This window comes from Scylla paramamosain, chromosome 27 (genome assembly GCF_035594125.1).
Source record: "Scylla paramamosain isolate STU-SP2022 chromosome 27, ASM3559412v1, whole genome shotgun sequence".
NCBI lineage: Eukaryota > Metazoa > Arthropoda > Malacostraca > Decapoda > Portunidae > Scylla > Scylla paramamosain.
Genome location: NC_087177.1, coordinates 2146428 through 2174393, shown reverse-complemented (window position 1 = coordinate 2174393; position 27966 = coordinate 2146428). Strand labels below are relative to the sequence as shown.

Here is a 27966-nt window from a genome sequence, read left to right as displayed (position 1 = left end):
TTGTTTTATGGCAGCTTGACTTAATTTTGGAAGTCCTCTTTGCTTTAGATATGTACGGTGTTTGCTCACTAGTTTAGATACGTATAATGGATTCTTATAAAAGGAGATAATCAAGGGTCCACTGACATTCAATGAATATTCAGTGGAGGAAGGCACCTGTTAACACTCACCCTTGGGAATGAATATAGTAGACACAAGACACAGACCACCCAAGCCAAGGAAGGCAGACAAAGGGATGCGACGACCCACTCGATCCAGAAGTATAGTGGCAAGAGCAAGACCTGGTAGCTCCACTGCCCCACTGATTACAAAGTTAAGGTAAGGGTTGCCTCCCAGATTACTAGTGTTGAGGGACAAGCCATAATAGACACCACTGTTGACCATCCTGTGGAACCATAAACATTATTAGTCAGTGATGAATATCTGTGACATGACTGATTTTGAAATGGAGGACAATCAATGCTACAATGTGTAATAATTTCACTAAAGAAAGCCAGCTCTGTAAAAAAAATATATATACAATTAAGATAAACCTTAAATTTGTTCAATAGTATGCTACTACATGTTTTCTTTCTGCCATTCATGCATGTGTGTGTGTGTGTGTGTGTGTTTACCTAGTTGTATGTACCTAGTTGTGGTTTATGGGGGAGGATTGACCTCATAGTATCCCGTCTACAACTATCCAGTTTGGTCTTAAAAGCATGGACAGTTACAGCATTGACAAGCATGGACAGTTATGGCATTGAATACTATCTTCATTGTTATCCTCTGTATTTTTTCCAGTTTCTGTATATCTTTTTTACTATGTGAAGCCCAAACCACTGCTGCATATTCATGCTTGTTATAATTTTCTTCATCATTTCTTTATCTAAATAGTTAAGTGCCACATTAATGTTTGTTAACAAGCTTTATTTAAAGCTGAATATCCCGTTTGTGTTTTTCAGGTGATAGTGCGTCCTGAATCATTACTCCCAAATCTTTCTCTTCATTACTTTTCATTATTATTTCTCCTCCCATTTTCTAATTCCACAAAGGTCTCTTTTTAACTTTTTCTATTTCCAACATGTGTCATTTTTGGTGTTAAATTCTAGTTTCCATCTTTGGCAACATGCATGTATCTTGTCAATATCCTTTTGTAACACCTTGCAGTCATTTTCATCCAGTATTATTTTCATTATTTTTGCATCATCAGCAAACAGGTTTATAGAACTATTTAGATTCTCTGTCATATCATTTACATATATTTGAAACATAATAGGTGCCAACACAGATCCTTGCAGTACCCCACTTCTCATTTTGCGCCAACTTTAAGTAGTGTCTCTGATTACTGTTTTCATTCCCCTTCCTTGCAAATATTCCTCCATCTATCTCAATGTTGCTCCCTTTAGTCCTCCTCCATTCTCTAGCTTCCACATAAGACTTTTGCAAGGAACTTTACTGAATGCTTTTTTGAGATCCAGATATACCACATCAACCCATCTGTCCCTTTCTTGCACTCCATCTATTACTCTCATATAGAAGCTCAGTAGATTTGTTACACAGGATCTCCCTTTTCTGAATCCAAATATGTGTGTGTGTGTGTGTGTGTGTGTGTGTGTGTGTGTGTGTGCACATGTGTGTGGCATTAAAAAAGGATAAAAAATTACTTCATCTATACAAAAATGAGATCTTCTTTAAGCTAACATTATTTTGTCCTGGATTGCTTTTTTTATATACAGAAATAATTTTCTACTATAGAAAAGGTATTTTTTTGTAATGTTTTTATCATCTGCTATAGTGAAATTTTTTTGGGTTTCTTTTGCATTGTTTCATTACTGTAATCATGTAGGATAATTTCACTCTTGCCCCTGCTTACTTTTTCTTCAGCTGTATTATTAGCTTGCTTATCTTATACATAACATTTTCCACTATACCTAAGGCACTTTAGTAATATTCTATGTACAAGTTATGTTATTGTAGATACTGCCAGCTTACCTTAATCATTACATGTTCAAATACACAAAAAAACTTTTCTTAAATATGCCCAATTAAAATGGGAGTGCATCTAATACGTCATCTAATACAGCATACATATCTCTATCTATCTATCTATCTATCTATATACAGGGTGTAATATGAATTTCTGCAAATATTGCCAGAAGTGAAAGTACAGGCTATTGTAAGTGGAAAAGGCTCTATGCACATGTGCATTTTGAGGCATTGTTTAGCTGTGGTATGAAATTCAAGTGTGGCTTGGCAACAGATACAATGGACAGGCTGTTCAGGTATTCATGGCGGGATATGTAAACCTGGATGTCTGTTGGTGAAATTGTGAATTATTCAGTCATGATTTCTAAGTTTTGGAAGTTTACAGTATACCATGATAAAACAAGTGACAACAATGAACTAACAATGATTATCAATAAACATTACACAGTGATAGTATGGATGTAATAAGTAACAAATTAAATAATAGGCTTCATGGCACCATGCACTACCAGCCTGGGCAGGGAGAGGGAAGGAGCAAGTCTAGCAGCAAATCAGCTGATTGCTTGTCAGCTACACACAGTTTTCCTCTGAAACAGTGACAATGAATACATTCAGAATGTAACTTAAAGTAATGTGGAGTGTGTGGACATGGTGTTTCACTGCCATGGTTACCTGCCCCAGCTGCTGTATCTGTCACCAATCTACAACTTGAATTTCGTACCACAGCTAAAAAACACCTCAAAATGCACATGTGTATAGAACATTTCAGCTTAGAATGATCTGTACTTTCACCTCTGTCATTATCCACAGAAACTTGTATTACACCATATATATATATATATATATATATATATATATATATATATATATATATATATATATATATATATATATATATATATATATATATATATATGGGGTGTAATACAAGTTTCTGTGGATATTGGCAGAGGTGAAAGTACAAGTTATTCTAAATAAAAAATATTCTATGCACATATGCATTTTGAGGCATTGTTTAGCTGTGATATATATATATATATATATATATATATATATATATATATATATATATATATATATATATATATATATATATATATATATATATATATATATATATATATATATATATATACCACAGCTCTCAACATTCATTGGTTCAACATTCATAAATTGGCACCAGAGGGGAAATATATGCAGATTCAACTTTTCATGGCTAAGGAATCATACGGAATAAAGAAAGTCACACAGTAATTAATTATAAACAAGCATAATAAAACACCCAGAGGATAGACAGAAACTTTTCTGAATGGCAAGACAGATCTAAAATATTAATGAAGATAAAATTGATAAACAAGCCAATAAAAATGATAATGGGAAAGAGCTGGCTGGATGACGGCAATGACACTATGAATGTCTGAATAGCACATTGTATTTGCTTACTAAGCAAGGAGTTTCACTTGGACAGAAACAGCTTGGACACAAAAGCTTCAGCTCATGGCATTCCTCGGCTGATAGAAGGCTGCAAAATGAAGAAAACTGTAAACATTATGAAGAATTATATGGCTGCTGATAGCTCAGGACGAACTGCTGGGAGGCCAAAAGCCTTCTGGAATGTAAAGGCAGGAATGGTAGCCAAAACAGCAAAACAGCATAGATGGGCATTTTATCGTGTTAATGATATCAAATTACAGCATCATTTATCTGATAATTATTCTTCCTGCATTATCGATTCATCGATATCAACAATATTTTGGGTTTCAAACTAACAATAATCAATATTTTTAATTTTCTGGAACATGAGCATGTTGAAATTTAAATTTTTCAAAATCAAGTGTAGCTATTTTACTGAAAACAGTACATCTCATTAATGAAGAGACAGGATAAACATTGAATTTTAAGTTTTTGAAGATTTCTCTAAGTTTTCTAAGATAAAAATAAAGATTTGGATTTATCAATTTTTTTAAATCTAAAACATCAATATCATTATCAGTAGTGTTGGAATTCTGGAATTTATTAATTATTGGGCAATAAATTTATCGCCAGTTATTGATTATCAGTTATCGCCAATAAGGTTATTGTTATTGATTTATCAGTTATTGTGATAATTTTTTCTTGTCGTCTTGCCCAGCTATGCAAAACAGGAATCATAAGAGTTTACAATTTCTGACAAAAGACTGATTGCATATCAGTTTTTTTTCTCAAGTAAAAAATGCAATCATCTTTTTCATGTACTAAATTATCTTATGATGTGATTAATCTGACAAACTGAAGTAAGTCTGCTGAGATAGAACCCCTAAAAGTTGTAAAGTGTAAACAGATAGTAATTTGTGTGTGGAGCAGCAGTGACATCACTATCCAGATCTGGTGACTGCTGCCTGCTACAATGCAGACTATAACAGGAAAAGTGTTGTACATGATTTCTTGTTAATTTGACATGATTTACTTTACTACTAAACCTAAATAAAATCTTTTAAACAGATGCAAAAAGCAACTCATACATCACATAGTTGTATGTATGTATGTAGCCTGCTCTGTAAGATGTGTCCTTTTCACAGATAATTACTCTAACCTGCAGAGATCTAGTCATCAAAAATTAGTTGTGCTTATAAGGAAACTTTGAATTACTTCCATCTTTGTGGCATCTTTTTCCTGCATATTATGGCTTAATCACAGGGATATATGTACCCTGAAGTCAGTTTGGTAATACTTGCACTGGTTCTGTTCATAAATTACTTCATTATGGCTTACAAATATAGCATTTTTGCTACTGAAGTGTCTTGTAACCTGGTTGTCACAAAGTCTGCTGTCATAACAAGTCTCTAAAGCTACAAATTACTCTAATGAAAGCACAGACATAGTATACTTCATCATTAAGAGAACTAGCATATTGGTCTTGCATATGTAGCACTGAAAATAACACCTGAATATTACAGAAATCCTGCCATCAGCACATATGGGTAGTGACATCACAGTGGAGGAGCAGCCACCTTGCATCTTGGGCATGATGATAATTTCCAAGTTTGATTGCCTTTTTTTCATAAATTTAAAAATGCAGAGAAAATGTAATGATATTCCGATGATTACTGGCACCTAATTTACTATCTTATGTAACTTCTACTTGACATAAAACCAGTCTTACAAGTGTAATCATAAATGTGTACATAGAAAAAGGGAGGTGCATTTGACTATGGCAATAATAGTAAAATAATCAACAATATGGTAAGGGAAAAGGTGGATACTGGAAAAATTATTGATATAATGTTTACAGTTAGCCATCTTCAAGAATAGTTTCCTATGAAGAAAAGTAGTTAAATTTTTTATTTCTTGACATAAAAAAGCTTCTGGTGGGTTGCTTATGATGGTGAGAGTTGAGTACTTAGTACAAAAAATGGAGCTCAGTAGTTAAGATGCATGTTCTGAGAACTGCTCCATATGAATTACCTTGCTCTGACTGTCAATATTCAGAAAAATGAGAGGTTCATGATATAGCGAGAAGACATGAAATATAGAATCTTTGGAGCAAAACTAAGCACAAAAAAAGCAATGATAACTAGTACAAATACAGTGGTACCTTAACTTAAGAGTTTAATTCTTTCTGTGACAGAGCTAGAGCTCATAACTCAATTTGTTTGTATGTCAAATCAATTTTCCCTATTGAAATTAATTGAAATCCCATTATTTCATTCCAGCCCCCCCAAAAAACACCCCAATTTTTTTGTTACATGATTTTAAGTACAGTAAACTGTTGATATAATGAACCTCTGTTTACCAAATTTCTGGTATAATGACCTCTTTAAGAATACTCATTTTATTTTATGAAACTTCACAAATTACGGCATATTTCAAAATCATTGAATGCTTGCTTTATTTTATGAACATCCTAGGTCTTAAAATGTGGGAGAGTTGTCTGACACACAGTCAACTGCGTGTTTGAGAGATGAACTGTGGCTCTGTGACAGCCAGTGAGTGACCTTGACAATGGCCAATGATGTATTGCTCTCTCTCTCTCTGTGTGTGTGTGTGTGTGTGTGTGTGTGTGTGTGTGTGTGTGTGTGTGTGTGTGTGTGTGTGTGTGTTTGTGTGAGAGAGAGAGAGAGAGAGAGAGAGAGAGAGAGAGAGAGAGAGAGAGAGAGAGAGAGAGAGAGAGAGAGAGAGAGAGAGAGAGAGAGAGAGAGAGAGAGAGAGAGAGAGAAGAGTGTCGAATCATCAGCTATTGTCGTCATTAATTGGTTGTCACAGAGCCACAATTCTCTCTCTCTCTCTCTCTCTCTCTCCACATGTGTGTTTGTTATATCAACGGTTTACTGTAAGAAAATGTATTTATAAATAACAAATGTATAAAAACACGTGAAGTGAATGAGTGAGATGAGAAATGCTGGGCAGATGCTGTGGTGCTTACTGTGCCAACTAGCGTCGGCATAGCTGAAGCTCACTCATATCTCAGATTTTGGTTCGCACCTCGAAGCAAAAAATTGTTCGAGTGACAGCTTGTATCTTGAAAAACTTGTTAGGGCACTCGTAAGTCAAAGTACCACTTTGCATGCCTAGCCACATGTAGTAATGCTTTTGTCAGAGGCTGAATCATGTTAAAAAGATCATGGCAAGAAGGATGAGCAAATGGTAAAAAAATAGACTTAACATTGAGAGCATAAAAGAAGCAAAGTGAATAGACTTTATTTATTTGTCTCTGAGAATAAGTAAGATAATGACTGAGTTGTGCAGGTTAAAAGTATGTACTCTGAAGTAAGATGCACTTTTCATTCAGTAAACCAAAGAAGGCAGAAAAAAAGACGTGAGGATAGGCTTAGAATGTAAAACAACTGAGAGACAAAGTGCTTGTGAATCAATATGAATACTGTATTCACAAAACTTTGTTTCTTGTTTTGTGAGGATAGAAGAGCTTCATGGGAGAGGAGCCATTGTTTCTCCATGCCTTTTACATGCAAACTTTTTATTTCTAATTACCTAATTAATTAATATTGATCAATATAAAATGTTTGTACCTTGTATTTCTATGATTCTCTTATAAAATTTACAAGTTACTGCAAATAAGAATCATAGTGTATATAACAAGATTTCCCCCTGAATGTGATTGTACATTCATGTTTTAGATGATGCAGGAAGGATGGAAGAAGGGAAACTTTTCGTCACAAAATATATGTGTAACTGTTTCTCCTTACAACACAGAATGACTGTTATCCAATGCAAGTATCCTGTGAGAAAAGACTGACCTTACCTTCTTTTCTGTTTCATCTGAAATCTCTGTATACCAGTGCATTCTGGACAAAATTTTGTATCACACTGTTACAAGAGTGATATAATGTACATGTGCATTGTAATTTAACTATGAGTCATATAATGGTGCATATGGCTGTGTGTGTGTGTATGTGTCACCACCCCCCTGGGTGCAAAATTAGGTTTGGCTTTGAGAGATTGTGTGTGAGTCACAGCTCAGGAAGGACGTGTACATGCATGAAGTGCACTAACTGAGATGGAAATGAGTGTTGTTTTGTGCCTGTAACTAGTGTCCTGTACTGTGTCCCTTTGTTTTTTGCATAATGAACATGTTTCATGTACCCCACGCCTGTTATTACCACTATGGTACTTGGTCAGCTGAGTCATGTGGATGAGAGTCATCACAGTTCAGGCAATGGCACCCCACCCTCCACACAACAACAACTGAATACTTTACAAATTTTATAAATAAAATTTGTAAAGTATTCAGGCCAATTTTTAAGCTAAGCAGGAAACAGCTACTCAAAGCTATTATAAAAACATATGAACATAAGAAATAAGGGAAGCTGCAAGAATCCACCAGGCCTACACGTGGCAGTCCCTGTATGAAATATACTTACCTATTTCCACCTATCATCACCATCCATAAATCCGTCTAATCTTCTCTTAAAGCTCCCTAATGTCTTAGCACTAACAACTTGATAACTGTGTCCATTCCATTCATCTACCACTCTATTTGAGAACCAATTTCTTCCTTTCTCTTTCTTAAACCTAAATTTTTCAAGCTTGAACCTATTATTTCTTGTTCTGTCCTGGTTGCTGATCCTAAGAATTTTGCTTCTATCAGGTCCCCTCTTAACCTACGTCTCTCTAAAAGAATGTAAAAGTTATACAATCAGCAATAATGTTACAAAGCACTTTAGACTCATATTGCAAACAAGGAATGAACAAACTGTAGCAATTGAAGTTGATAACTCCCATTAGGTTTAAGAAGAAAATTTAAGAGTAAACTGGGAGCTGACCAGTTGAAGAAAATGTTGAGAGTCCTGAGGCGCAACCTGGGGAAGCGGAAGAGATCCAGGAAAGTCCCTTTGACTTCCTTTTCCTCATTACTGGGGCAGTTTACCGCTTCCTCCAACTCACTCTCTCCTACCTGTTACAAGGTTAATTGGCTCTGTAATATTCTGAGGTATAATGCCAAGGGTTTCTATAATCATTATAGCTTTAACAGACATCATTTATATACAGTACATAATTATAATTCATGTTCCAAATTGACATTACTCCTCTTTTCTGTTATGAATAATCTCACCTGCTTGTTGTTGACCTTGGCTATCCTCTCCATGATGACCTTGGCTTCCTCAGGTCGTCTCTTTGTGATGAGCCATCGAGCAGACTCTGGGATTATCCTTGTGTCAGACAGGAGAAGGTAATCACCAAAATGGATCAAAGTTATGAAAGACTCTTTACTCTATATCAAGTCTCTTATTAAATATGCACCCCAAAAGCAAGGGATGGCAAAAACTCATCCTTGAACAAATTTTCCCTAATATATTCCTTGGGTTTCTCTATAAACCTACATTTATAGGTAGTACTTGGGTTATGTCCTCAGAAAATCTTGCATAATATTTGCAAATAAAGAATAATCAATCATATTGGAAAATAAGGTGCATTATAATAATCCCTGCAGTATTACTTAAAACCTAGCATGGGCAATACTGGTCCAAAACACAAATAAAATGCACATGACAGCCATAACTGCCCATGATCAAAACACCTACATAAAAGCATCCTGAAAACCAATATATACACACAGGAAACTATATGCTCACTGGACTAACAATATAATAATAATAATAATAATAATAATAATAATAATAATAATAATAATAATAATAATAATGATTAAAGTATATAATAATAATAATGAATTAATATTAGACGTGTGTGTGTGTATGTGTGTGTGTATATATATATATATATATATATATATATATATATATATATATATATATATATATATATATATATATATATATATATATATATATACACACACACACACACACACACATACAGTTATCTCCTCTGCATACGCTCGTTATGTTGCTGCTGGCGCCTTTCACTCTCTCAAGCGCCATCTCCTGTTGCTTATCCTAGTCACTGATAACTTAAACCACCCACCCCCGCCACACTAGCCCGTCTGGTGGATAAACCCAGCTCTCCTTACTCTTGATAAGTTCCTTTGTTAAGTTCGCATACCTTTCCTCCTACCCCAAGAAGGGAGAGGCAAGGGCTTGGCGAGAATGTGGCAACGGTGTGAACTATAAATAACTGGCGCACGATTAAACATAGCATCTTACGGACATGGTGAACAAATACGGAGGAGTTAGAATACGCTGTTATCTTGTAATCTACGTGAGTGGTCTTCCCTTACATGTCAATCATTACAAATATAACGTGTGTGACACACACACACACACACACACACACACATTGCTGATGGACATGTTTGCTCTACGTAGATGTGATGCCAGGGCTCGAACACAGGTCACAACACACACACACACACACATTATATAATATATATATATATATATATATATATATATATATATATATATATATATATATATATATATATATATATATATATATATATATATATATATATATATATATATATATATATATATATATATATATATATATATATATATATATATATATGAGAGAGAAAGAGAGAGAGAATTCCATAATGCCCTCCGATTCTGTATTAACTAATTTTAACCTCCTACCATACCTTTTCTGAAGGCGGAGAATTGAACTAGCCTCCAAGTGACGTCATCGCTGTCGCCTTCCACATGGAATGAGCAGACCATATGTGCTATTGATTGGCTGCGCCATCATACGAAAAATGAGTGGCGCAAATAGCCACCTAACGCTAACAGTCATGCTAGGACAGCCAAAGCCATGGAATTCAGCCTCCTTGGCCAAGAGATCGGAGCGTCTGTCTTTTTACTTGTTTCCTCACGAATAATGCAGTGTTTCGGGAAGGGTAGAAGTAGGACAGTCAGTGGACGCCACCTTGAGTAAAAATATTAAGCGTAAAGCATCGCTGATACGCTCGTATGTATAAAATAACAGATATATCTGTATAGATTGATATATCTGTACCGTGGGCAGGCCAAGGAGGTTCGGCGGGGTTTAATGGAGTGTACTTCTATCTAAAGTGGTCTATATCAGTCAGGAGTGGCTCAGTTATTGTGAATAATGTGAGTATGTATAGGGCTCACTACATTATCTATTTATTTATTTTTGGTAAAATATGATATGATTCTTTCCATCCCCTCCCCGCCCGCAAAAAAGAAAAAAAAAATTATATATATATATATATATATATATATATATATATATATATATATATATATATATATATATATATATATATATATATATATATATATATATATATATATATATATATATATATATATATATATTACGAGATGATGCAAATCAACTTTGATCGACTAATGCATGAGTGTTAAACTCAAATAATTTCGGGGTCCAGTTATCCAGGTGGTGATGTCTCGAAGGCAATCCATGATTTTCCAATTGCATACTACGAAAAGTGAAGTTTACCACTTATTCTACAGGTGTTCCTGGTTTACAAGAATATATTATTTAGTTTCATTTTATACACATATCACATTGGTATTGCCTAATAAACACAACACTAATTATTACATAGAATTCGGCCACGTCTCACAAAGCCCCATCACACCCAGCCGCACACCTCGTTATCTCATCCTCGCTCGCCACCCAATTACCTCATACGACACACCAGCACTACCAGCCACACAACAACCAATATCACAGTCACACCACGCGAAACCACACCACACCCAGTCACTCCTCGAACAACATCACACCTTGCCACTTCATAACCCACATTTCACCTTCCACAGCACGCCACACCCAACACCCAGTTACACCATGGATGCAAAAGCCACATCATGCCTACACCAAACCCATATCACACAGTCATACCACACAAAAGCACATCAAACCACATCACACAGCCATCCGGAACATTCATTAAATGGAAAAAAAAAAAAAGAAGAAAATGAAGCTAGAAGAAAATGGAGGCAATTAAATTCGTTCTTTTTGTATTTTTCTGATACTTTTGTACTCTTGTGGGAACAAAAGGGTAGGGATTTTTGTACTGTTGAGAGATAAAAGGCTGGGGAATTGTGTAGCTTGGCAGGCGTCATAAAAATAACAGGTAAATGTTGATAAAATGTTTCGCTTTAACAATTTAGTGGTTTCTTCAACTGAATCTGTAGTATCAAGTTGATAAATCACTTGTCACCTTGCGGGTCACTTAAGATCATTCTGCGGGCCATAGTTGGCTCGTGGACAAAGAGTTTGACGCTCATGGATTAATGTAATAATATATGTTATCCACGATCTTTAAAAAAAACATTATCTGTCCTCAAAAAAAAAAAAATAATAATAAAGAAATAAAAAAAGTAAGGGCACGTCGGTTTCGATTGATGCTCGTCACGCCATCACGTCATCCATTCCACACTGCACCTGCCGGCGATGGTTACCCCAACGTTATCCTCACGGCAGGGGGATAAAGCCACGCCTCTTCCCCCCAAACCCTTCATTGTTCCCTCTGCACTACACTGCCAGCTCAGTTTATAAGAGGAGGATTGTGACAAGAGAAGAACACACCTTACTTTTCCCAGCTACTTAGTTCGCTTCACGTTACTTTTTTTTTTTTTCTTTATGTAGGAGGGACACCGGCCAAGGGCAAAAAAAAAAAAAAAAAAAAAAAAAAAAAAGAAGCCCACTGAGATGTCGTTCCCCGAATAAGGTCCGAAGCGGTAGTCTTGAAACCTCCCTCGTGAAGGAGGGCTCCTTGACCCCACCCTTAGCCATCCTTCAACTCGGCGCCCGACACACACACACACACACACACACACTTACACTCCTCGGACACCACGACAACTAATTTCCAGCTAATTTTCAGACAGGCATATAGAATTCACTATAGGATGAATAATACAAGTTCCTTTCATCCTTTCTTCCCCTTCATCCCTGCTGTGTGTCGGACGTGTACGTCCTCCCTAGTACTGAGTTCATCTACTACAGTTGTTACCGAGGGAGAGCTGGACCTTCTGCATCGGGGAGATTTTTGCTGTGCCCTTCGTCTCCCCTGCCACCACCACCCCCGACCCTACCCCCATTTTTTTTTTTACTCCTTGTGGTCTCTTGGCGAGTTTAGAGAACTGGTACTGGAGTAACAAGACGGTGGGTGCTCGGTCTCCAACCTTTGCAGTAATAGATGAAAATAATCTATGTACTGTACACATTTTTAAACATCAACAAGACTGACGACATCCCGAGCGACGAAGGAAAACAGGAACTTGATAAAACCCTTTAAGATAAGAAATAAATAAAGAAAATAATGATAAAATGAATAAAAAAAAAAGAAAACAGAATAATAAAATAAAGTAAAATATAAGTTAGCAAATCAATCTCCTAACATTCTCAAACCTGGGAAACAGATACGCCTTTTGAGTTACTGCCACACTCCGGTAAATGCTCAAGTGTTCAGGGAAGATTATAATTATACATAATTTGGTATAATATACATAAACAGGATTATCAATTTTGCTGTAATAATTTACAACTTTACTTGTAGCAAGCTCATAAATTGCTATTGAGCTTGATCAGTAACGTTCGCAGCTTGTAGTAGTAGTAGTAGTAGTAGTAGTAGTAGTAGTAGTAGCATAACAACAACAGTAGTAGTAGGATACTGTGAGTAATAACAGCACCATTATTAGAAGAAGAAGAAAAACAGTAGTAGTAGTAGTAGTAGTAGGAGCAGCAGCAGCAGTACCAGTTGAAATCCACAGTAATATCAGTAGTGAGAGTAGCAGCAGCAGCTCCACCACCACGACCACCACCACCACCAACACCACCTCTAGCAGCACTATTGGTATTATTACGAGTAGTATTAGCAGAACAGTAGGAGTAACAGCAGTAGAGGAGGAGACAGTAGGCATGGAAACTGTTGGTGCTGTGGTAGACGGTCACTGTCCTCCAAAGTCTGTAAACAGTGGCGTTCCTCATGGTTCTGTCCTGTCACCCACTCTCTTCCTATTATTCATCAGTGATCTACTAAGTCAAACTTCTTGTCCTGTTCCCTCCTACGCTGATGATACGACTTTGCACTTTACCATGTCTTTTCGTTGACGTCCAACCCTTCAGTAAGTAAACAGCTCACGCAGGGAAGCCACAGAACGCACAGAATCCACAGAAAATATATAATAATATATATTAATTAATATAATAATTGTTATAATATTTTAATATCTTACTTTTGGGACTAGCATTCTAATGGGCCTTTTTTTTCGTAATTTTTTGTTCCACTTGTCCAATGCTCCTCTTACATAAAAAGAAATAATAGAAGCAGTATCATCAGCATGAAGAACAACAACAGTAGCAGCAGTAGCAGCAGTATCTTACCAGTAGTAGGGGATGAAGAGAAGGGCTGGCAAGGTCATGGCCACTTGAAGCCAGTGCCAGGAAGTGATGAGCCAGGCCATCAGGGCGGCGATAAAGAAACCAACGGAGTAGAAACCATGTGCAACCACTCCTACCACCGTGCGGCTTCTCTTCCCCACCATCTCCATTGCTGTGGGTGACAACATTACCATTACACCACATTGTGTGACACCTTCTCCTCCTCCTCCTCCTTCATCTGTGATACTAGCTAGTTGTGCAATAAAATATTTAGAGCCCTTGCTTGAGAGAGAGAGAGAGAGAGAGAGAGAGAGAGAGAGAGAGAGAGAGAGAGAGAGAGAGAGAGAGAGAGAGAGAGAGAGAGAGAGAGAGAGAGAGAGAGAGACGGTGTTTTCGAGTGAGAGAGGGGGAAAGGATGGATTATCTGCGGATGTTTGTTTATGATAAGTTTGAGCATATGACTTTTAATAAAGTGAGGGAGGAAGGAGAAGAGCGCATCCATACTCAATACAACTTTTGGGATGAAAGTTAACAGACGTGCCAAACTGTTTTTCGGATTTTTGACATCTCTATAGGCGGAGACAATCTGGGTTTCTTCTTCTTTTTACGTTTTATGCTGTAACTCCTGATCATTTAGAAGAAATGCATAGGTAAGGGACGTAAGCGAATGAGCTGGGGCCTTGCTGTAGTTTGCTAATCCAGCCTAGAGCCGTGAGCCAGAGAGGTGTGATGTGGCTCAACTCTCCCCTAGCCAGTGAGATAAGTCTTAGTACTAACATCATGCAGAAAACAAAAAATAGTACCTGTCGCTGATGGAGAATAGTACACTTGTGGAATCAATGCGGTACGAATCACGAACACAAAAGTAAAAGAAATAAAGATAACATTATCTTGCAATTTTTCCTCAGGTCTCTTGTCTGACAAAGACGAACCTGTTTTGATAAGGGACTTATCAGTCAACTTTAAAAAGACAATGCAATGGTTAAGGAGAAGAAACTGATAATGTAAGATATGACAGTCACTGATAAGAGCAGCAGAGTATATGATGATGATGATGATGATGATAATAATAATGATAAAACTAGTTATTATAACTTAATAATAATAAACATATATTTATAGGCTGAGAGAGAGAGAGAGAGAGAGAGAGAGAGAGAGAGAGAGAGAGAGAGAGAGAGAGAGAGAGAGAGAGAGAGAGAGAGAGAGAGAGAGAGAGAGAGAGATTTCAGTGTTTATGATAAGTGAAAACAAATGTGCACTGGAGACATCAAACATTCTTCCCTTTCTCCTTCATGTTGTTTAGGTTCAACTCACACATGACGTAAGCAACGAGGAAGATCCCCTGTAGCGAGGCACCAAGCAGCAGACGGAGGACAATGAGCGCGGCATAGTGAGGAATGACTACTTGTCCGATGCCCACAACCACCATCACCAACAGGGAGATCAGGAAAACTGGCTTCCGGCCAACTCTGCGACACACACACACACACACACACACACATAAAGGTAGGTATCAGTCAGATAATATTTTTGCTGTAACATATATTTTTTAATGACAACAACACAGACCACAATCACTATTACTGCTGCTGTTGTGGTTATTGTCGTTGCTGCTGGAGTTAGTCCAGTGTCGATCACTAATAATATCGGTCAGTTCCCCAACTCACTCCACTCAGCTCTGCCGGCTGTCTGTTCCTTCCAGGTCACCACATCATAAAAAGTTCCTCCTATCTCACCCTTTCGTGCAGCTCAGTGTCACCCCTGCCTTCTTCTGTACCCCACTGCATTACCCGAGTCATCATTCCATTATTTGTTCAACCAACGGCGTGTCTATCCCATGCCCATCTTTTTAATTTAATTCAAGTCAAGATATCTTTAGTTTTGTTCTGCTTCATAATCCAGTATGTCATCTTATTCAGAGAAAGGCAGAAAATTATTACAAGCAAGCAGAGTAGAAGAGTGGAAAGAAATTGAAAATTCCACGGCTCACCTGTCTGAGATGTCACCCAGTATGTAGGAGCCCAGCAGCATGCCAATCATGTAAGTGCTCTGTACTGTCGCTCGGAGCCACGCCCTGTCACACACCAGCCCGTACTGAGGGAAACAAAAATAAAATGCTACACACACACACACACACACACACACACACACACACACACAGATCTTTTATTTATTCATTATCATGTTATCAGTTTTCTTCTCTCTCACTTCCTCTCTCAGCAATAACATGACGCGTCTTTCACCACCTGCACCCACTCCTCAGACAATAGCACCTACTCCCACGATTTACTCTTCTTTAATTCAGAACTTAGGAACATAAGAAAATAAGGGATGCTGCAAGAAGCCATCAGGCCTACACGTGGCAGTCCCTGTACGAAACATACCTGCCTATTTCCACCTATCGTTCCCATCCACAAATTTGTCTAATCTTTTTTTAAAGCTCCTTAATCTCTCCACTCATCCACCATTCTACTTGAGAATCAATATCCCTCTGTTATGCTTTTCTCCAACACCTTTATCCTCTCTTTTTTTTCTTTCTTTTTTCTTACACAAAGAGTCTGACTTGGGCCTGTAGGATATATGGAAAAATTACATTATTTAACAGTTATAGATATACAATATATCTTTGTCATAGCGTGTTGTGCCTAACGTATGACGCCGGTTTAATCCACATGCTTCTTAGTTCGAAGCATCGGTGGGAAAGGTTCATTCGTCATATCTAATACGTACACCATCCGAGTGACTTAAAAACATTCCGTGGCCTCCACTTGCCAGCATTTAATCAAAATAGACGTTACTTGCTTGACAGCATGACTGTACCACTGGTAACCTTTTGGTACTCGTAATACCATAGTAGTCAAGTCATCTCACAGGTGCCCCATGAAGGGGCTGTGCTAAGAAGGAACATTTTCTTTTTTAACACTCACGTCAATCACAGCACTCGTCCTGAACTGCGAGGTGTCGTACACTTGGTTCATGCCGCATGATAGCATTTCGCTGTTGTTGGCTCGCTCCGCGGGCTCCATCGTGACATTACTGTAATGAAAAGACAAACAATTCCATTAAAAAAATGAATTAATGAAAGGGTCATTTCTGTCCAAATCACTGGTTATTTATAAATCTTAACTGTCAATGAAATAAAACAATCATGAAGTGGATTATTTCCAAGGTGAAGGAATGTTCAAACAAGCCTCCAGATGTGGTGCGCTGCGCTGCGGTCAGAGGTTTGCTCCACTTCGTAATACGACGACTAATAAAAGAATGTTTAGTAGCCTAAAGCCTGCATCACACATTGAAGAGCATGATACCGCATAATTCCAAGAAGCAACTAGAAAAAGAAAAAAAAGAAAAAAAATCAAAGTCACCAGAGACATCTGAATGAAAATGAATGCAATCCGCGTAAAACCGCAAGTAACATGACTGTTTCCAAAGAGTAAGCTACGAGTTGGACAAATTAAAATACAACAGTCAGAGTTCTGGCGAGGGTGCGATTTGCCACACCACTGCTGGTCTCTAGAAAATGCTAGAGAAGTTGTAACATATGTGCATGTTGAAAAATAAACGTCAAAATAATATCCTGAAAAATAGGATTATAAGAAGTAGACATACACAGAGTGGGAGATCTCAGAAGTTTCAAGCCAGAGAGAGACTGAGAGCGAGATGGGCGAGGTCTTCGTCTTATTCGTAAGTAAAGAAAGCTTCAGGCTCGTAATGTAGTCCGTAAGCAGCTCTTGATGACGTGTTAAAAAGAAAAAAATGTTGTGAGTAGGATGTTTCGTGTTATTTTGACATATTAGACTGTAAAATGTAACGTATGATTATATGAAAATTGATTATATGAAAAGATACGAGTTTGAAGTTTTGTAAGTTTTGCCACTATATAACAAGGCGCAAAGATTTTCAGAGACTTGAATATAACGTTTGAAAATGTTGAAAAAAAGTGTGAAATCGTTAGAGGTTTGTTCAAAGATTGAGCATCTGCAGATCAGCTTTACATAAATGGTATTGATTAAAATTCTGAAGATAAATTACCTTTGAATTCCATAGCCAAAAAATAATATATATATATATATATATATATATATATATATATATATATATATATATATATATATATATATATATATATATATATATATATATATATATATATATATATTTTACATTACACACACACGAATAGACATAATACAAGTAGCTAGTAGCATGTTACCTGTAATAATGGCACTGATCATAGGCTTTCTTCTGGTCATCCCACGGGTAGGACAGCTTCTTTAGTTCGTCATCCATCGGGTAGGTGGCGTTCTCCTCCTCCCACCACATGCGGCACCTGACAGTGGGTAGAGTAATATATGGTGAAGGTATTTGAGGTCATCTATAAGGAAAATGCTGCCACTGCATATTAAAGCGAGCTAAGGATAATTGAACAGGAAGGTGTAAAGGCTCGGTATTGGCAAGATTCTGAATTTATTTTTTGGTAACGTTTCGGGAATTACAGGAATGACATCTTCATAAGAGTTCTAAAAATAGTAAAAACAATAAGAAAAACTGAGCTCCAAGCTATATGGTGTTTACCATCATGGTCTGTATTCCGGTGACCTGAGTGATCCTGTGTTAGAGATATGTCGGATGTCATAGAGTTCAGAGTTCCGCGGATGCGGATGTATATGCAGATGTTATATGTACATATTTTGCGGATGCGGATATCATTTTCTCCCAATCAGCGGATACGGATGCATATATCAAATTATGACATCCTCATAGATGTGGATGTAGATGCCGATGTGTTAAGGATTTTAGTATAAAATCACTACACATCACCAATTATTACAAGATAGCAGCTGCTTTTGTTCCACAGTGCTATATTGCGCTATCTTATACTTTTATGACGAGATTCAGCCGGGCCCTGACACGGCAATGGACGGTTTTAGCCGCTGCTCACTTAGCACTCGTGTGGGGAACACACACACACACACACACACACACACACACACACACACAGCAGTCTGCTGGAAGGCGGGGCAGCTGCCGTCGCATTTGGTGATGCTTGATTATTATAATAATAAAAAATGGTGGAGACGTCACACACACACACACACACACACACACACACACACACACACACACACACACACACACACACACACACACACACACACACTTATCACACTTATTAAATGGTGTCTAATTAGGCATCAGATAATTAGCCCACAAATCTTCTGCACAGCTTAAGGGGTTTCAAGGTCTGGCTTAAGGGGTTTCAAGGTCTTAACTTTTTAATCAGATGCATAACTTTTTGGAAGAAATCAAGTGTTCCGCTCCTTTTACCATTGTGAGAAAAATTCAGTTCATGATATGCCTTGTATATATATATATATATATATATATATATATATATATATATATATATATATATATATATATATATATATATATATATATATATATATATATATATATATATATATATATATTGAATGCGTAATGTAAAACCTTAAAATGGCATTTGTGAGAAACGTATATCCTATGAGAAGTAGGCTGTTCTACTTCATTAAAGAAATTAGCTCTCCTGAAATTATTCTGAGTGGTAAGAACATAACATAAGAAATAAGGGAGGCTGCAAGAGGCCACCAGGCTTACACGTGGCAGTCCCTGTGTGAAATATACCTACCCATTTCCACCTATCATCCTCATCCATAAACCCGTTTAATCTTCTCTTAAAGCTCCCTAATGTCTATGCAGTAACAACTTGATTATTGAGTCCGTTCCACTCGTCTACCACTCTATTTGAGAACCAATTTCTTCCTATCTCTTTCTTAAACCTAAATTTTTCAAGCTTGAATCCGTTATTTCTTGTTCTGTCTTGGTTGCTGATCCTAAGAATTTTGCTTACGCCACTCTTGTTATAACCCTTATATGCAAGTGCCTTCACTGGTGCCATGTGCTGATCTAAGCAATTGTAGGTCTGGCAGTAATGTCGGCGTGTTCTTGGCTGTCCTTCGAGGGCTTAGGAGCATAACTAGTTACGCTATTTTACGCTATTTTAGGCCACCAAGAACGCGACCTATATATGCAATCCCACACTGGGTGGTCCAGACAAAGCACTGCTCAGTCATACATGCATCATTCACACAGTGTCCTTGTGGAAAAGGATAGTCTTTTAATAGAATTTTTAAAAACTTTCCCCGACCGATAGTGAACTACGTATTTCAAGTTCTTATTACCAAAAAAATATTGTTTAAGAAAAGTTATAATGCCTAATAAAACTTCCATTAATTAATAGTAAAGTCCTGTGGATACAATGTGAAATATACTAAAGAACTGCGAACTTTCCATAGTAATGATAACAGAGGTAGTGCTAATGATGATAATGATGGAAACAGCAAATGCCGTATTTTCTTTTTTACGTAAGAGGGTCACAAAAAAAAAAAAAAAAAAACCACTGAGGTGCCAGTCCTAAAAGAGATGTCAAGAGAATCATTGAAAATTGAAAGACTGGTGTCTTGAAATCTCCCTCTTGAAAGAGTTCAAGTAATAAGGAGAAGGAAATACAGAAGCAGGCAGGGAGTTCCAGAGTTTATCAGAGAAAGGGATGAATAACTGAAAATACTGGCTAATTCCTGCATTAGAGGGGTGGACACAATAGGGATGAGAGAAAGAACCAAGGATGATAAGAGTAAGGATGTGGGGCTTCACACGTTTCTTGGTGGTGACCGCGATGACCTTAGGTACCAGTAAGTGAGGATAAGTCAGGTGTGAGGAGGAAGTCGGCTGCTCAGCCCCACTTAAAGGTTTTAGGTGGTTCTTTTGACAAAGGCTTTTACTACTAAGTCTCAAGTTACAGTTTCACCATCATCGAATAGGTGATGCAGTGATTGTGTTTCCAATGTTGACAACAGTAATGGGCACCATCTTCATGGCTCAATCTATCACTTTTCTCGTACGTTTATTCCCAATCTGACTAAAGTGTGGAATGCACGTCCTCACGAAACTGTTTATGAAGTTGTCACTAATAAACTTAAAGCAAAAGTCAACATCCTCTTATTAACCAACTAAGCATTATTCTACTTGCTATTTTGTTTTGTTTATTTTTGTGTTGATTTTCATATCTATGGTTGCTCACTGGGGAGGAGGGGGGGAGCGCTTAGGTCTTTACCAATAACATGATTTTCCCTAGAAGCTTTTTCACGGATTCTCATGATGATAATGATGATGATGATGATGACGATGGTGATGATGATGGTGATGATGATGATTATGGTGATAATACAATAATACTAATGACGGTGATGATGATGATAATATTGATAATAATAATAATAATAATAATAATAATAATAATAATAATAATAATAATAATAATAATAATAATAATAACAATAATAAAAAACAATGATACTACTAATAATGACGACTCTACCTGTGATCCACCTTGGGCGCAAGGAACACCCACGCCAATTTCTGCATGGATACCACCACCGTCGGGAGGGAAAGGAGGAGGAACGTCCTCTTCTGGTACTTTCCAAAACCTCCGATGATTTCCAAGAACTTATCCATCCCATTTTGTCTCACGTCTTTGTCTCGATTAGTCATCAATCTCGGTGTCTTCACTTTTCTCCTCGTGCAGAAATGCAGTCTTTGCCTGTATAATAGTAAGACTAATGTAAGTTGATAAAATCTTGCAGGTATATAGTATATGTACAGGGCGTCTCCTGAGGAAATTCATATATTCACAAAAATGAAAGATGAAGCTATTCTAAGGCAGAAATATTCTATGGACAAAATGCTTTTAAAGCCATGGCATTTACCATTACTATTAGTGTAATACAATATAGATCAATTTATACTCTGGTTACAGACCAACAAAACTTCTCTAATCTGTTCTCATATGTAAGTATGTGTGTGTGTGTGTGTGTGTGTGTGTGTGTGTGTGTGTGTGTGTGTAAGTATGAGGGAAAGTTTTTATTGCTTGACATGCCACAAATTAGTGTCAGCTGTATAATTGCACAAATATAGTTAATGCAGGGTTGTTCTAGATATGCTATGCGGTCGCACTGTAACATATAATTACAACTAAATTTGAGCATGTCATTAATTTTAAAACAGATAAATGACTGTATAAAAATTCCTTTCCCTTTGCGCACACACAACACACACACACACACACACACACACACACACACACACACACACACACACACACACCCTTCAACTTCCGTCTAACATTGCATGGGCAAGGGGTTCACGTAACATGTTCATCTGATCACTGTTGCTCATCACGTTCCTAATTCTTTAGATATTACAAATATTCAAGAGCTTACAAAAATATACCCTCAAGACGACAGCGCCCACCACCACAGTCTTCCTTCCCGAATCTTGTCAATCCCTCACCAACTCAATTATAATGACTCTTAACCTATGGCGCTAAAAGAATATGTCTGACTTTGAATGACTCAATCTTTCATTTCTAAAAGTATGTGATATTCTTCACGAAACACTTTTCACACTCAGTAGAAAAGCCAGATCTTTCACCTCAAATACTCGTGGCTGAAATAAAAAGATGACATCGCCCTACTCCCCTTCAGGTCAGTCTTCGTTATCACTAAGTGAATCAGTTAACTTGAATAGTACTTCTAGCGTACCATGGCCTTATGATGCACTCCCTCACCTCTTTTTCACCCACGTTTGGTGTCATGGTTATAATTACACACACAAAGTCGTGGTATTAGATTCTTACAAGGTTCCCGTCTTCTGTACCCTAGAAAATTAAAGATTGGGTCATTCCTTTAGCGCCATAGTTGAGGGGGATATTATTACGTAAAGGGTTGACAAACTTCAAGAAGGAGGACTGTGGAGAGGAACTTGTCATCTTGAGTATATCATATTTTTTGTAAGGTCTTGAGTACTTGTAATAACTAAAGGATTATGAAAGTGATGGGCAACAACGATCACCTTGGCATGTTACGTGAACCAATTTTTATGGAATGTTTGACAGAAATTGAAGGTTCTGTGTGTGTGTGTGCTCGCGCGCGCAAAGGGAAAGAAACTTTTATCTTTTATTTTATTAATCTATTTATTCATTTTTATTAATGACATGCTCCAAATTATAGTTAGGGGTATCTGTTTCAGTGCAGACGCGCAACACATCGAGAACATGCCTCGTGCGTTGCGGAGTACTGCAGCGATGTGCCCTGTGTGAATTTCTCATGTGTTTTATCTGAGCACATTATGGAACATGTTGCCAAATGATAATGGTGATGGAAGTAAAAGAACATACCTAATTAATAAATACAGAAAAAGATTGGAAACTTAATGATGGTAACGGAAAGACTACCAGGTAAAGAAAATAATGAGATCAGACTTTTTGCTGTGTTGTCCTAAAATCCGACACATGTGAGAAGAAAGAGGAGGGAAGGAAGGAAAGCCTTGGATCTGCGAGAAAACTTACAGGATGCTGATGATAGTGACTGTGATAATGTCATCAATAAGAGAGAGAGAGAGAGAGAGAGAGAGAGAGAGAGAGAGAGAGAGAGAGAGAGAGAGAGAGAGAGAGAGAGAGAGCTGTCAACATTACGTTAACTTTTTCTCTTTGAAATGTGCCGGAATGCTCTCTTTTGGTACAAACTTTTTTTCTCCATACCTGAAGAATAAACAAAATCATCAGGTTACATTTATTGATCTACACTCGTGTGAAGAAAATATACAAAAGGAGGAGGAATGCACAGTCACTGAAAAAGTCGTGTCATGAATTCTATTTAAAGCATCTGGTAGAGGGCTAACCTTATGGCTCTCTCTCTCGTACGTCAAAGGAACATTTGGCAGCAATACAATGCGGGCTTCGATACTCGCCACACCTCATGCGCTATAATAGTTCGTATCCTCGCGAGTGTGGCGTTCTCAGGTTTTTCAAACCACTCATCTCTTTGAACCAATAACTGAACCGCACATGTTGTTGGATGGATATATTAGATGAATTTGTAAGGCTTCCCAATGATACACAGCACTAGGGATATCTAAATCACAGAATATGAACTGGAGAAGTAAGCTTACAAGTAAAGCAGTCTTTTATTGGAACAAGAAACAAGTATTCCGTTGGTTTGTTTTAGCAATTATCTCATTAGTGGCAGATATGAAGCTTTGACCTTTATCTGAACATTAGCTCAAGACTTTAGGCTTGCCAACTACTAGCATGTAACTACATTCGGATTTTCGTGATGTTTCACGAGTTACATTTCATATTCGGACAAATCCTTGACACGACTTTTGTCTTTGTGCAGACCGCTCCACTTCCACGTTCAAGTTTTGACACTTTGTGGATCGCCTGCTGTGAACCGCTCCGCCTGATTTGACTCGTACCCGAGACAGATCCCAATCAGTACAAGTGATGAACGTGGAAGTGGAGGGGACTGTACATACATACAATAGCAAAGTGATCTGATGGCGGATTACAAGCTGTTTTAATATCTTGACAGTTTATTTACCACTGCCGCTCATTGGTTTGCTGTCCCGCCTACACCTCGCAGCTCAGAGAAAAGAACGAGCGGCTGTGGCAAGTGAACTGTCAAAATCTTTTAAATAAAACAACTTGCAATTTAATTGTCAGATCTGTAGAATGTATGCCTGCCATCAATAAAATATGAGTACTAAACTAATAGCTCTTTCAGTCATGCTGTACACGAAGTGCACAGTTGACTGTCTGCAACATTCTGCCCTATAGAGTCTTTCTTTACTCATTATGACGAAAGTAACTTTTTGTGTCAGCATTTCTTTCACATCCAAGAGCAACAGAGAAATATATTTCACATCCAATAATGTCCATCATATTTCGATAGGAATAGTTCCTGAAGTATTTTTTAATCACGTTTAGAATATCAGGATTTCTTCTAATACACAGGCTCCTTCTCAAACCGCCGTATTTTTTTGTCCCGTGCACTGTACAATTAGGTGCTCGTTCATCACACGCAAAGGAGGCCACAGGGTGACGCAGTCTAGTCACTCCGTCTGTCCCAGCACCAACCAGCCCACACAATCAATATTTAAAGACAACCATGCCAAATACTCCTTCATAGCCTGAAACCATCTACCAGATACTACTGACATCCCAGTAATAACCACTGTTGTATAATGATGTCCTTTCACACAAGCTGTGTGCACTAATTCATTAACACGCATGTATTACAAATGTGCGCTGTAGCTGGCGTTCCAAAATTAAATTCTCAACTCTAGCTGCAGGTCGCCCTTACAACAATAGTTTGACGAGCGTGATTATTCATCATCTCATTCACTTAGTACAATGAAATGAAAAAGCAACTTGAGAACAAGAGTGTGTAGTTGTTTTCACCTGGATACAGTGAGTTGCTTGAAGCGAGGATATGGTTCACTGACGTGTGTCTGCCTGTGGCTCGATCACAGATGCTTCCGGCACCAACGCTTCTTTGGCACTGGCGAGGAACAGTAAGCAACTTTCCTCCTCTCGCTCTCTCTCTCTCTCTCTCTCTCTCTCTCTCTCTTTTTCTCCCTCTCACTCAGCGCTCTGCGCATGCTCCATTTCTTGGATACCCTTCACTTTGACACCGCTCCTTCCTCTCCATGGTGATTACATATCACACACACACACACACATATTCCCCCCCTTCTCTCTCTCTCTCTCTCTCTCTCTCTCTCTCTCTCTCTCTCTCTCTCTCTCTCTCTCTCTCTCTCTCTCTCTCTCTCTCTCTCTCTCAGTTTTAGGTCCCTATCTTTCCTCGGTCGTCAACCTCCCTTCGTTTCCCTTTCGCTATTACATACCTAGTTTCATTTATTTTCTGCCATGAATGTTGCTTTCAGTACTACTGCCTGCCATCCATGGAATATTCAAATAATAACTCTTTCGATCATACTGTGTACGAAGTGCACAACAAAATGTCTGCAAAATTCTGCCCTATGAGATCGGTAAGTTGGAATCAGACTGTCTTTACCCAGGATGACAAGAATCACATCTTTTTATCTTTTGTATTTTTTCAGCATTTCTTCTTATATCCCCAAGCAGCAGAGAAATTTCACATCCAATAATGTCTAACATATTTCGATAGGAATGATTCCTATCGCGTTCCTTAATCGCGTTTAGAATATCAGGATTTCTTTTAATACACAGGCTCCGTCACAAACCGCTGTATTTTCAATTCCGTTCATAGTACAGTATAGCTAGGACCAGTTCACCACACACAAGGGAGGCCACGAGATGACGCAGATGTATTCCGAATTAATGACCTTTATCATCATTTTTTTTTTAACATTGACTCTGAGAGCTTATTTTTTAAGTATAACAAGTGTAAGGTAATTTCCCATACAACAACTGAACTGCATTTACATGAGGGAGGAGAGAAAGACGTGACTCCATGACGCCATCACCTCTTACAATTTTAGTGCTCGTCTAACGCGCATTTCTGTTTTCCACGACAGAAACTTTTACATGAGGTCACTCCTGTCTGTGAGGCTCCTTCTCCCGGGCACCGCCACTCATCTCGTCAATGAGGATCTTCGAGACAGAGCCCCCGCCAAGGCATTACTTAACCTATCTTACTAATAAAACATTATGATTTTGAGGAACACACACACACACACACACACACAAACACGTGACTGATAACTTGTGAACTGATTCCCATTTTATACAACTTAAACCTTAAGTTTTAATAATCTTGATTAACAATTATAACATGTATATGTTAATCTTAATGCTGCAATTATACATAAATAGTTTTCCATTAATAATAATAATAATAATATTATTATTATTATTATCATCATCATCATCATCCTCATCACTGTTACGCCCCGTTTACAGCCCGCGCGGATCTAATTTTTTTTTCTACTTGGCGCCAATATGTTACGGCCCGCGATAAGGACGGGACTAACTAGTAAAGAGTGGGTGAGGCTACTCCAACGGATCTCCCCAACTCGCTTACGGTTCTATGGCCAACTGGCGGCTTGGCGTGTCATGGGACTAATCCTTGACACCCTTACCTGGGGGGAAGAGCGGGTGCCAGGTTGGGCGTTATCTCTTCTTACTTAATCTCTTCAAGTGGGCGTCCAGGAGGCATCGGAGATAAAGTTCTCTGGTCAGAGAAAGCCCCTTCTTTCGCGTGGGGAGGTGCATGCTCCTTTTCTGCCCTGGAACCTATAACTTGCTTCGGATCCCCTTGGGCAACCTATAGTGATCCGCCCTGTCATGCAAGTCACAGCCAACACATCACCAATAGCCGCGTTGTTTCCTCCAGGATCCTCCAGGAAAGAGGCTTAGTGAGCCAAAGGGTCCCGGTGTGCCTGCCGCTGTTGTTCTGCGATGTTTCTAGAGAACCCAAGAACTCTGGGAGACAGCCTTGGGGAACAGACGCGTTACTGGGGCGCGGTGGTGCTGTGAAGTTGCTATAAGGCAAAGCAGAGCGTTCCGTGGCACTGTAAAGGTGTGGTAAATTACGTTGGAGCGAACGCCCCAATTAAAGATAAATATTGGTGGTACTTCGCTGGGCCGCGCGGCGTGTATATGGTCCCTGGCGCTTCATGGATTCAGGACAGTGGGGAGCTATGTTGATATGACCATTGAATATGGCGGCCGCTCGGAAGCGCCCTGCGGAGCAAGCCGCCCTCATTGTGCCATCTGGCCCGGCCAGCCACATTGCCAGCTGCCTCTGAGGATCTATTCAGTGACGCTTTTCCAAGTGCACAGGATGGATTCACGCAATGTCGGGGAGTGACGGCGATGTAGCAACGAAGTGTGCCGGTTATTGTTTGGAACACACGGGTTTTATGTTTGTAGCTGTCCCTTTGTAGTACGCAGCTGTCCGCTCTTTATTTACAAATAAAACCCGGACTACTGTGAATACCTTATAGGGTCTATTTCGTATCCATATTTTGGCTAATCTTTTAATCAAGTCTTCAGCCATGATATTGTGGACAGCAACGGAGAGACATGCTCATCAACAGGGTACTGTTTGTAAATATTGGGTTCTGAGATTGCGTAGTTCGCAGGCGCGACAGCCGCATACAGGAGAACAGCTAGGAACACAACATGCTGTTCACAACGACATGGCTGAAGACCTGGTTAAAAATAGCCGAATATGGTTATGAAATAGATCCTATAAAGTGTTCACAGCAGTCAGGTTTTTGTTTGTAAACAAAGAACGACAGTTGTGTATACAAGGGCACAGCAACGAACACGACAGGAGTTGTGCCCATTTC

At 38.3% G+C, this 27966-nt stretch overlaps 1 protein-coding gene across 2 annotated transcripts in view; it reads right to left on the bottom strand.

Moving 5' to 3' along the window:
- LOC135114030 (organic cation transporter protein-like) overlaps positions 1-25244 on the bottom strand; it is a 29893-nt gene extending 4649 nt beyond the window's left edge. For both annotated transcript variants that reach the window (XM_064029664.1, XM_064029665.1), the window contains exons 1-10: positions 25088-25244; positions 21167-21388; positions 17960-18076; positions 16674-16782; positions 15737-15840; positions 15061-15215; positions 13750-13918; positions 8519-8615; positions 8229-8359; positions 171-385 (exon numbers count right to left, since the gene is read on the bottom strand). In XM_064029664.1, coding sequence (XP_063885734.1) covers positions 171-385; positions 8229-8359; positions 8519-8615; positions 13750-13918; positions 15061-15215; positions 15737-15840; positions 16674-16782; positions 17960-18076; positions 21167-21339 — 1270 coding nt within the window. In that variant the 5' untranslated portion in view covers positions 21340-21388; positions 25088-25244. The remainder of the gene's footprint in view (positions 1-170; positions 386-8228; positions 8360-8518; positions 8616-13749; positions 13919-15060; positions 15216-15736; positions 15841-16673; positions 16783-17959; positions 18077-21166; positions 21389-25087) is intronic.
- Between the last annotated feature and the right edge of the window lie 2722 nt (positions 25245-27966).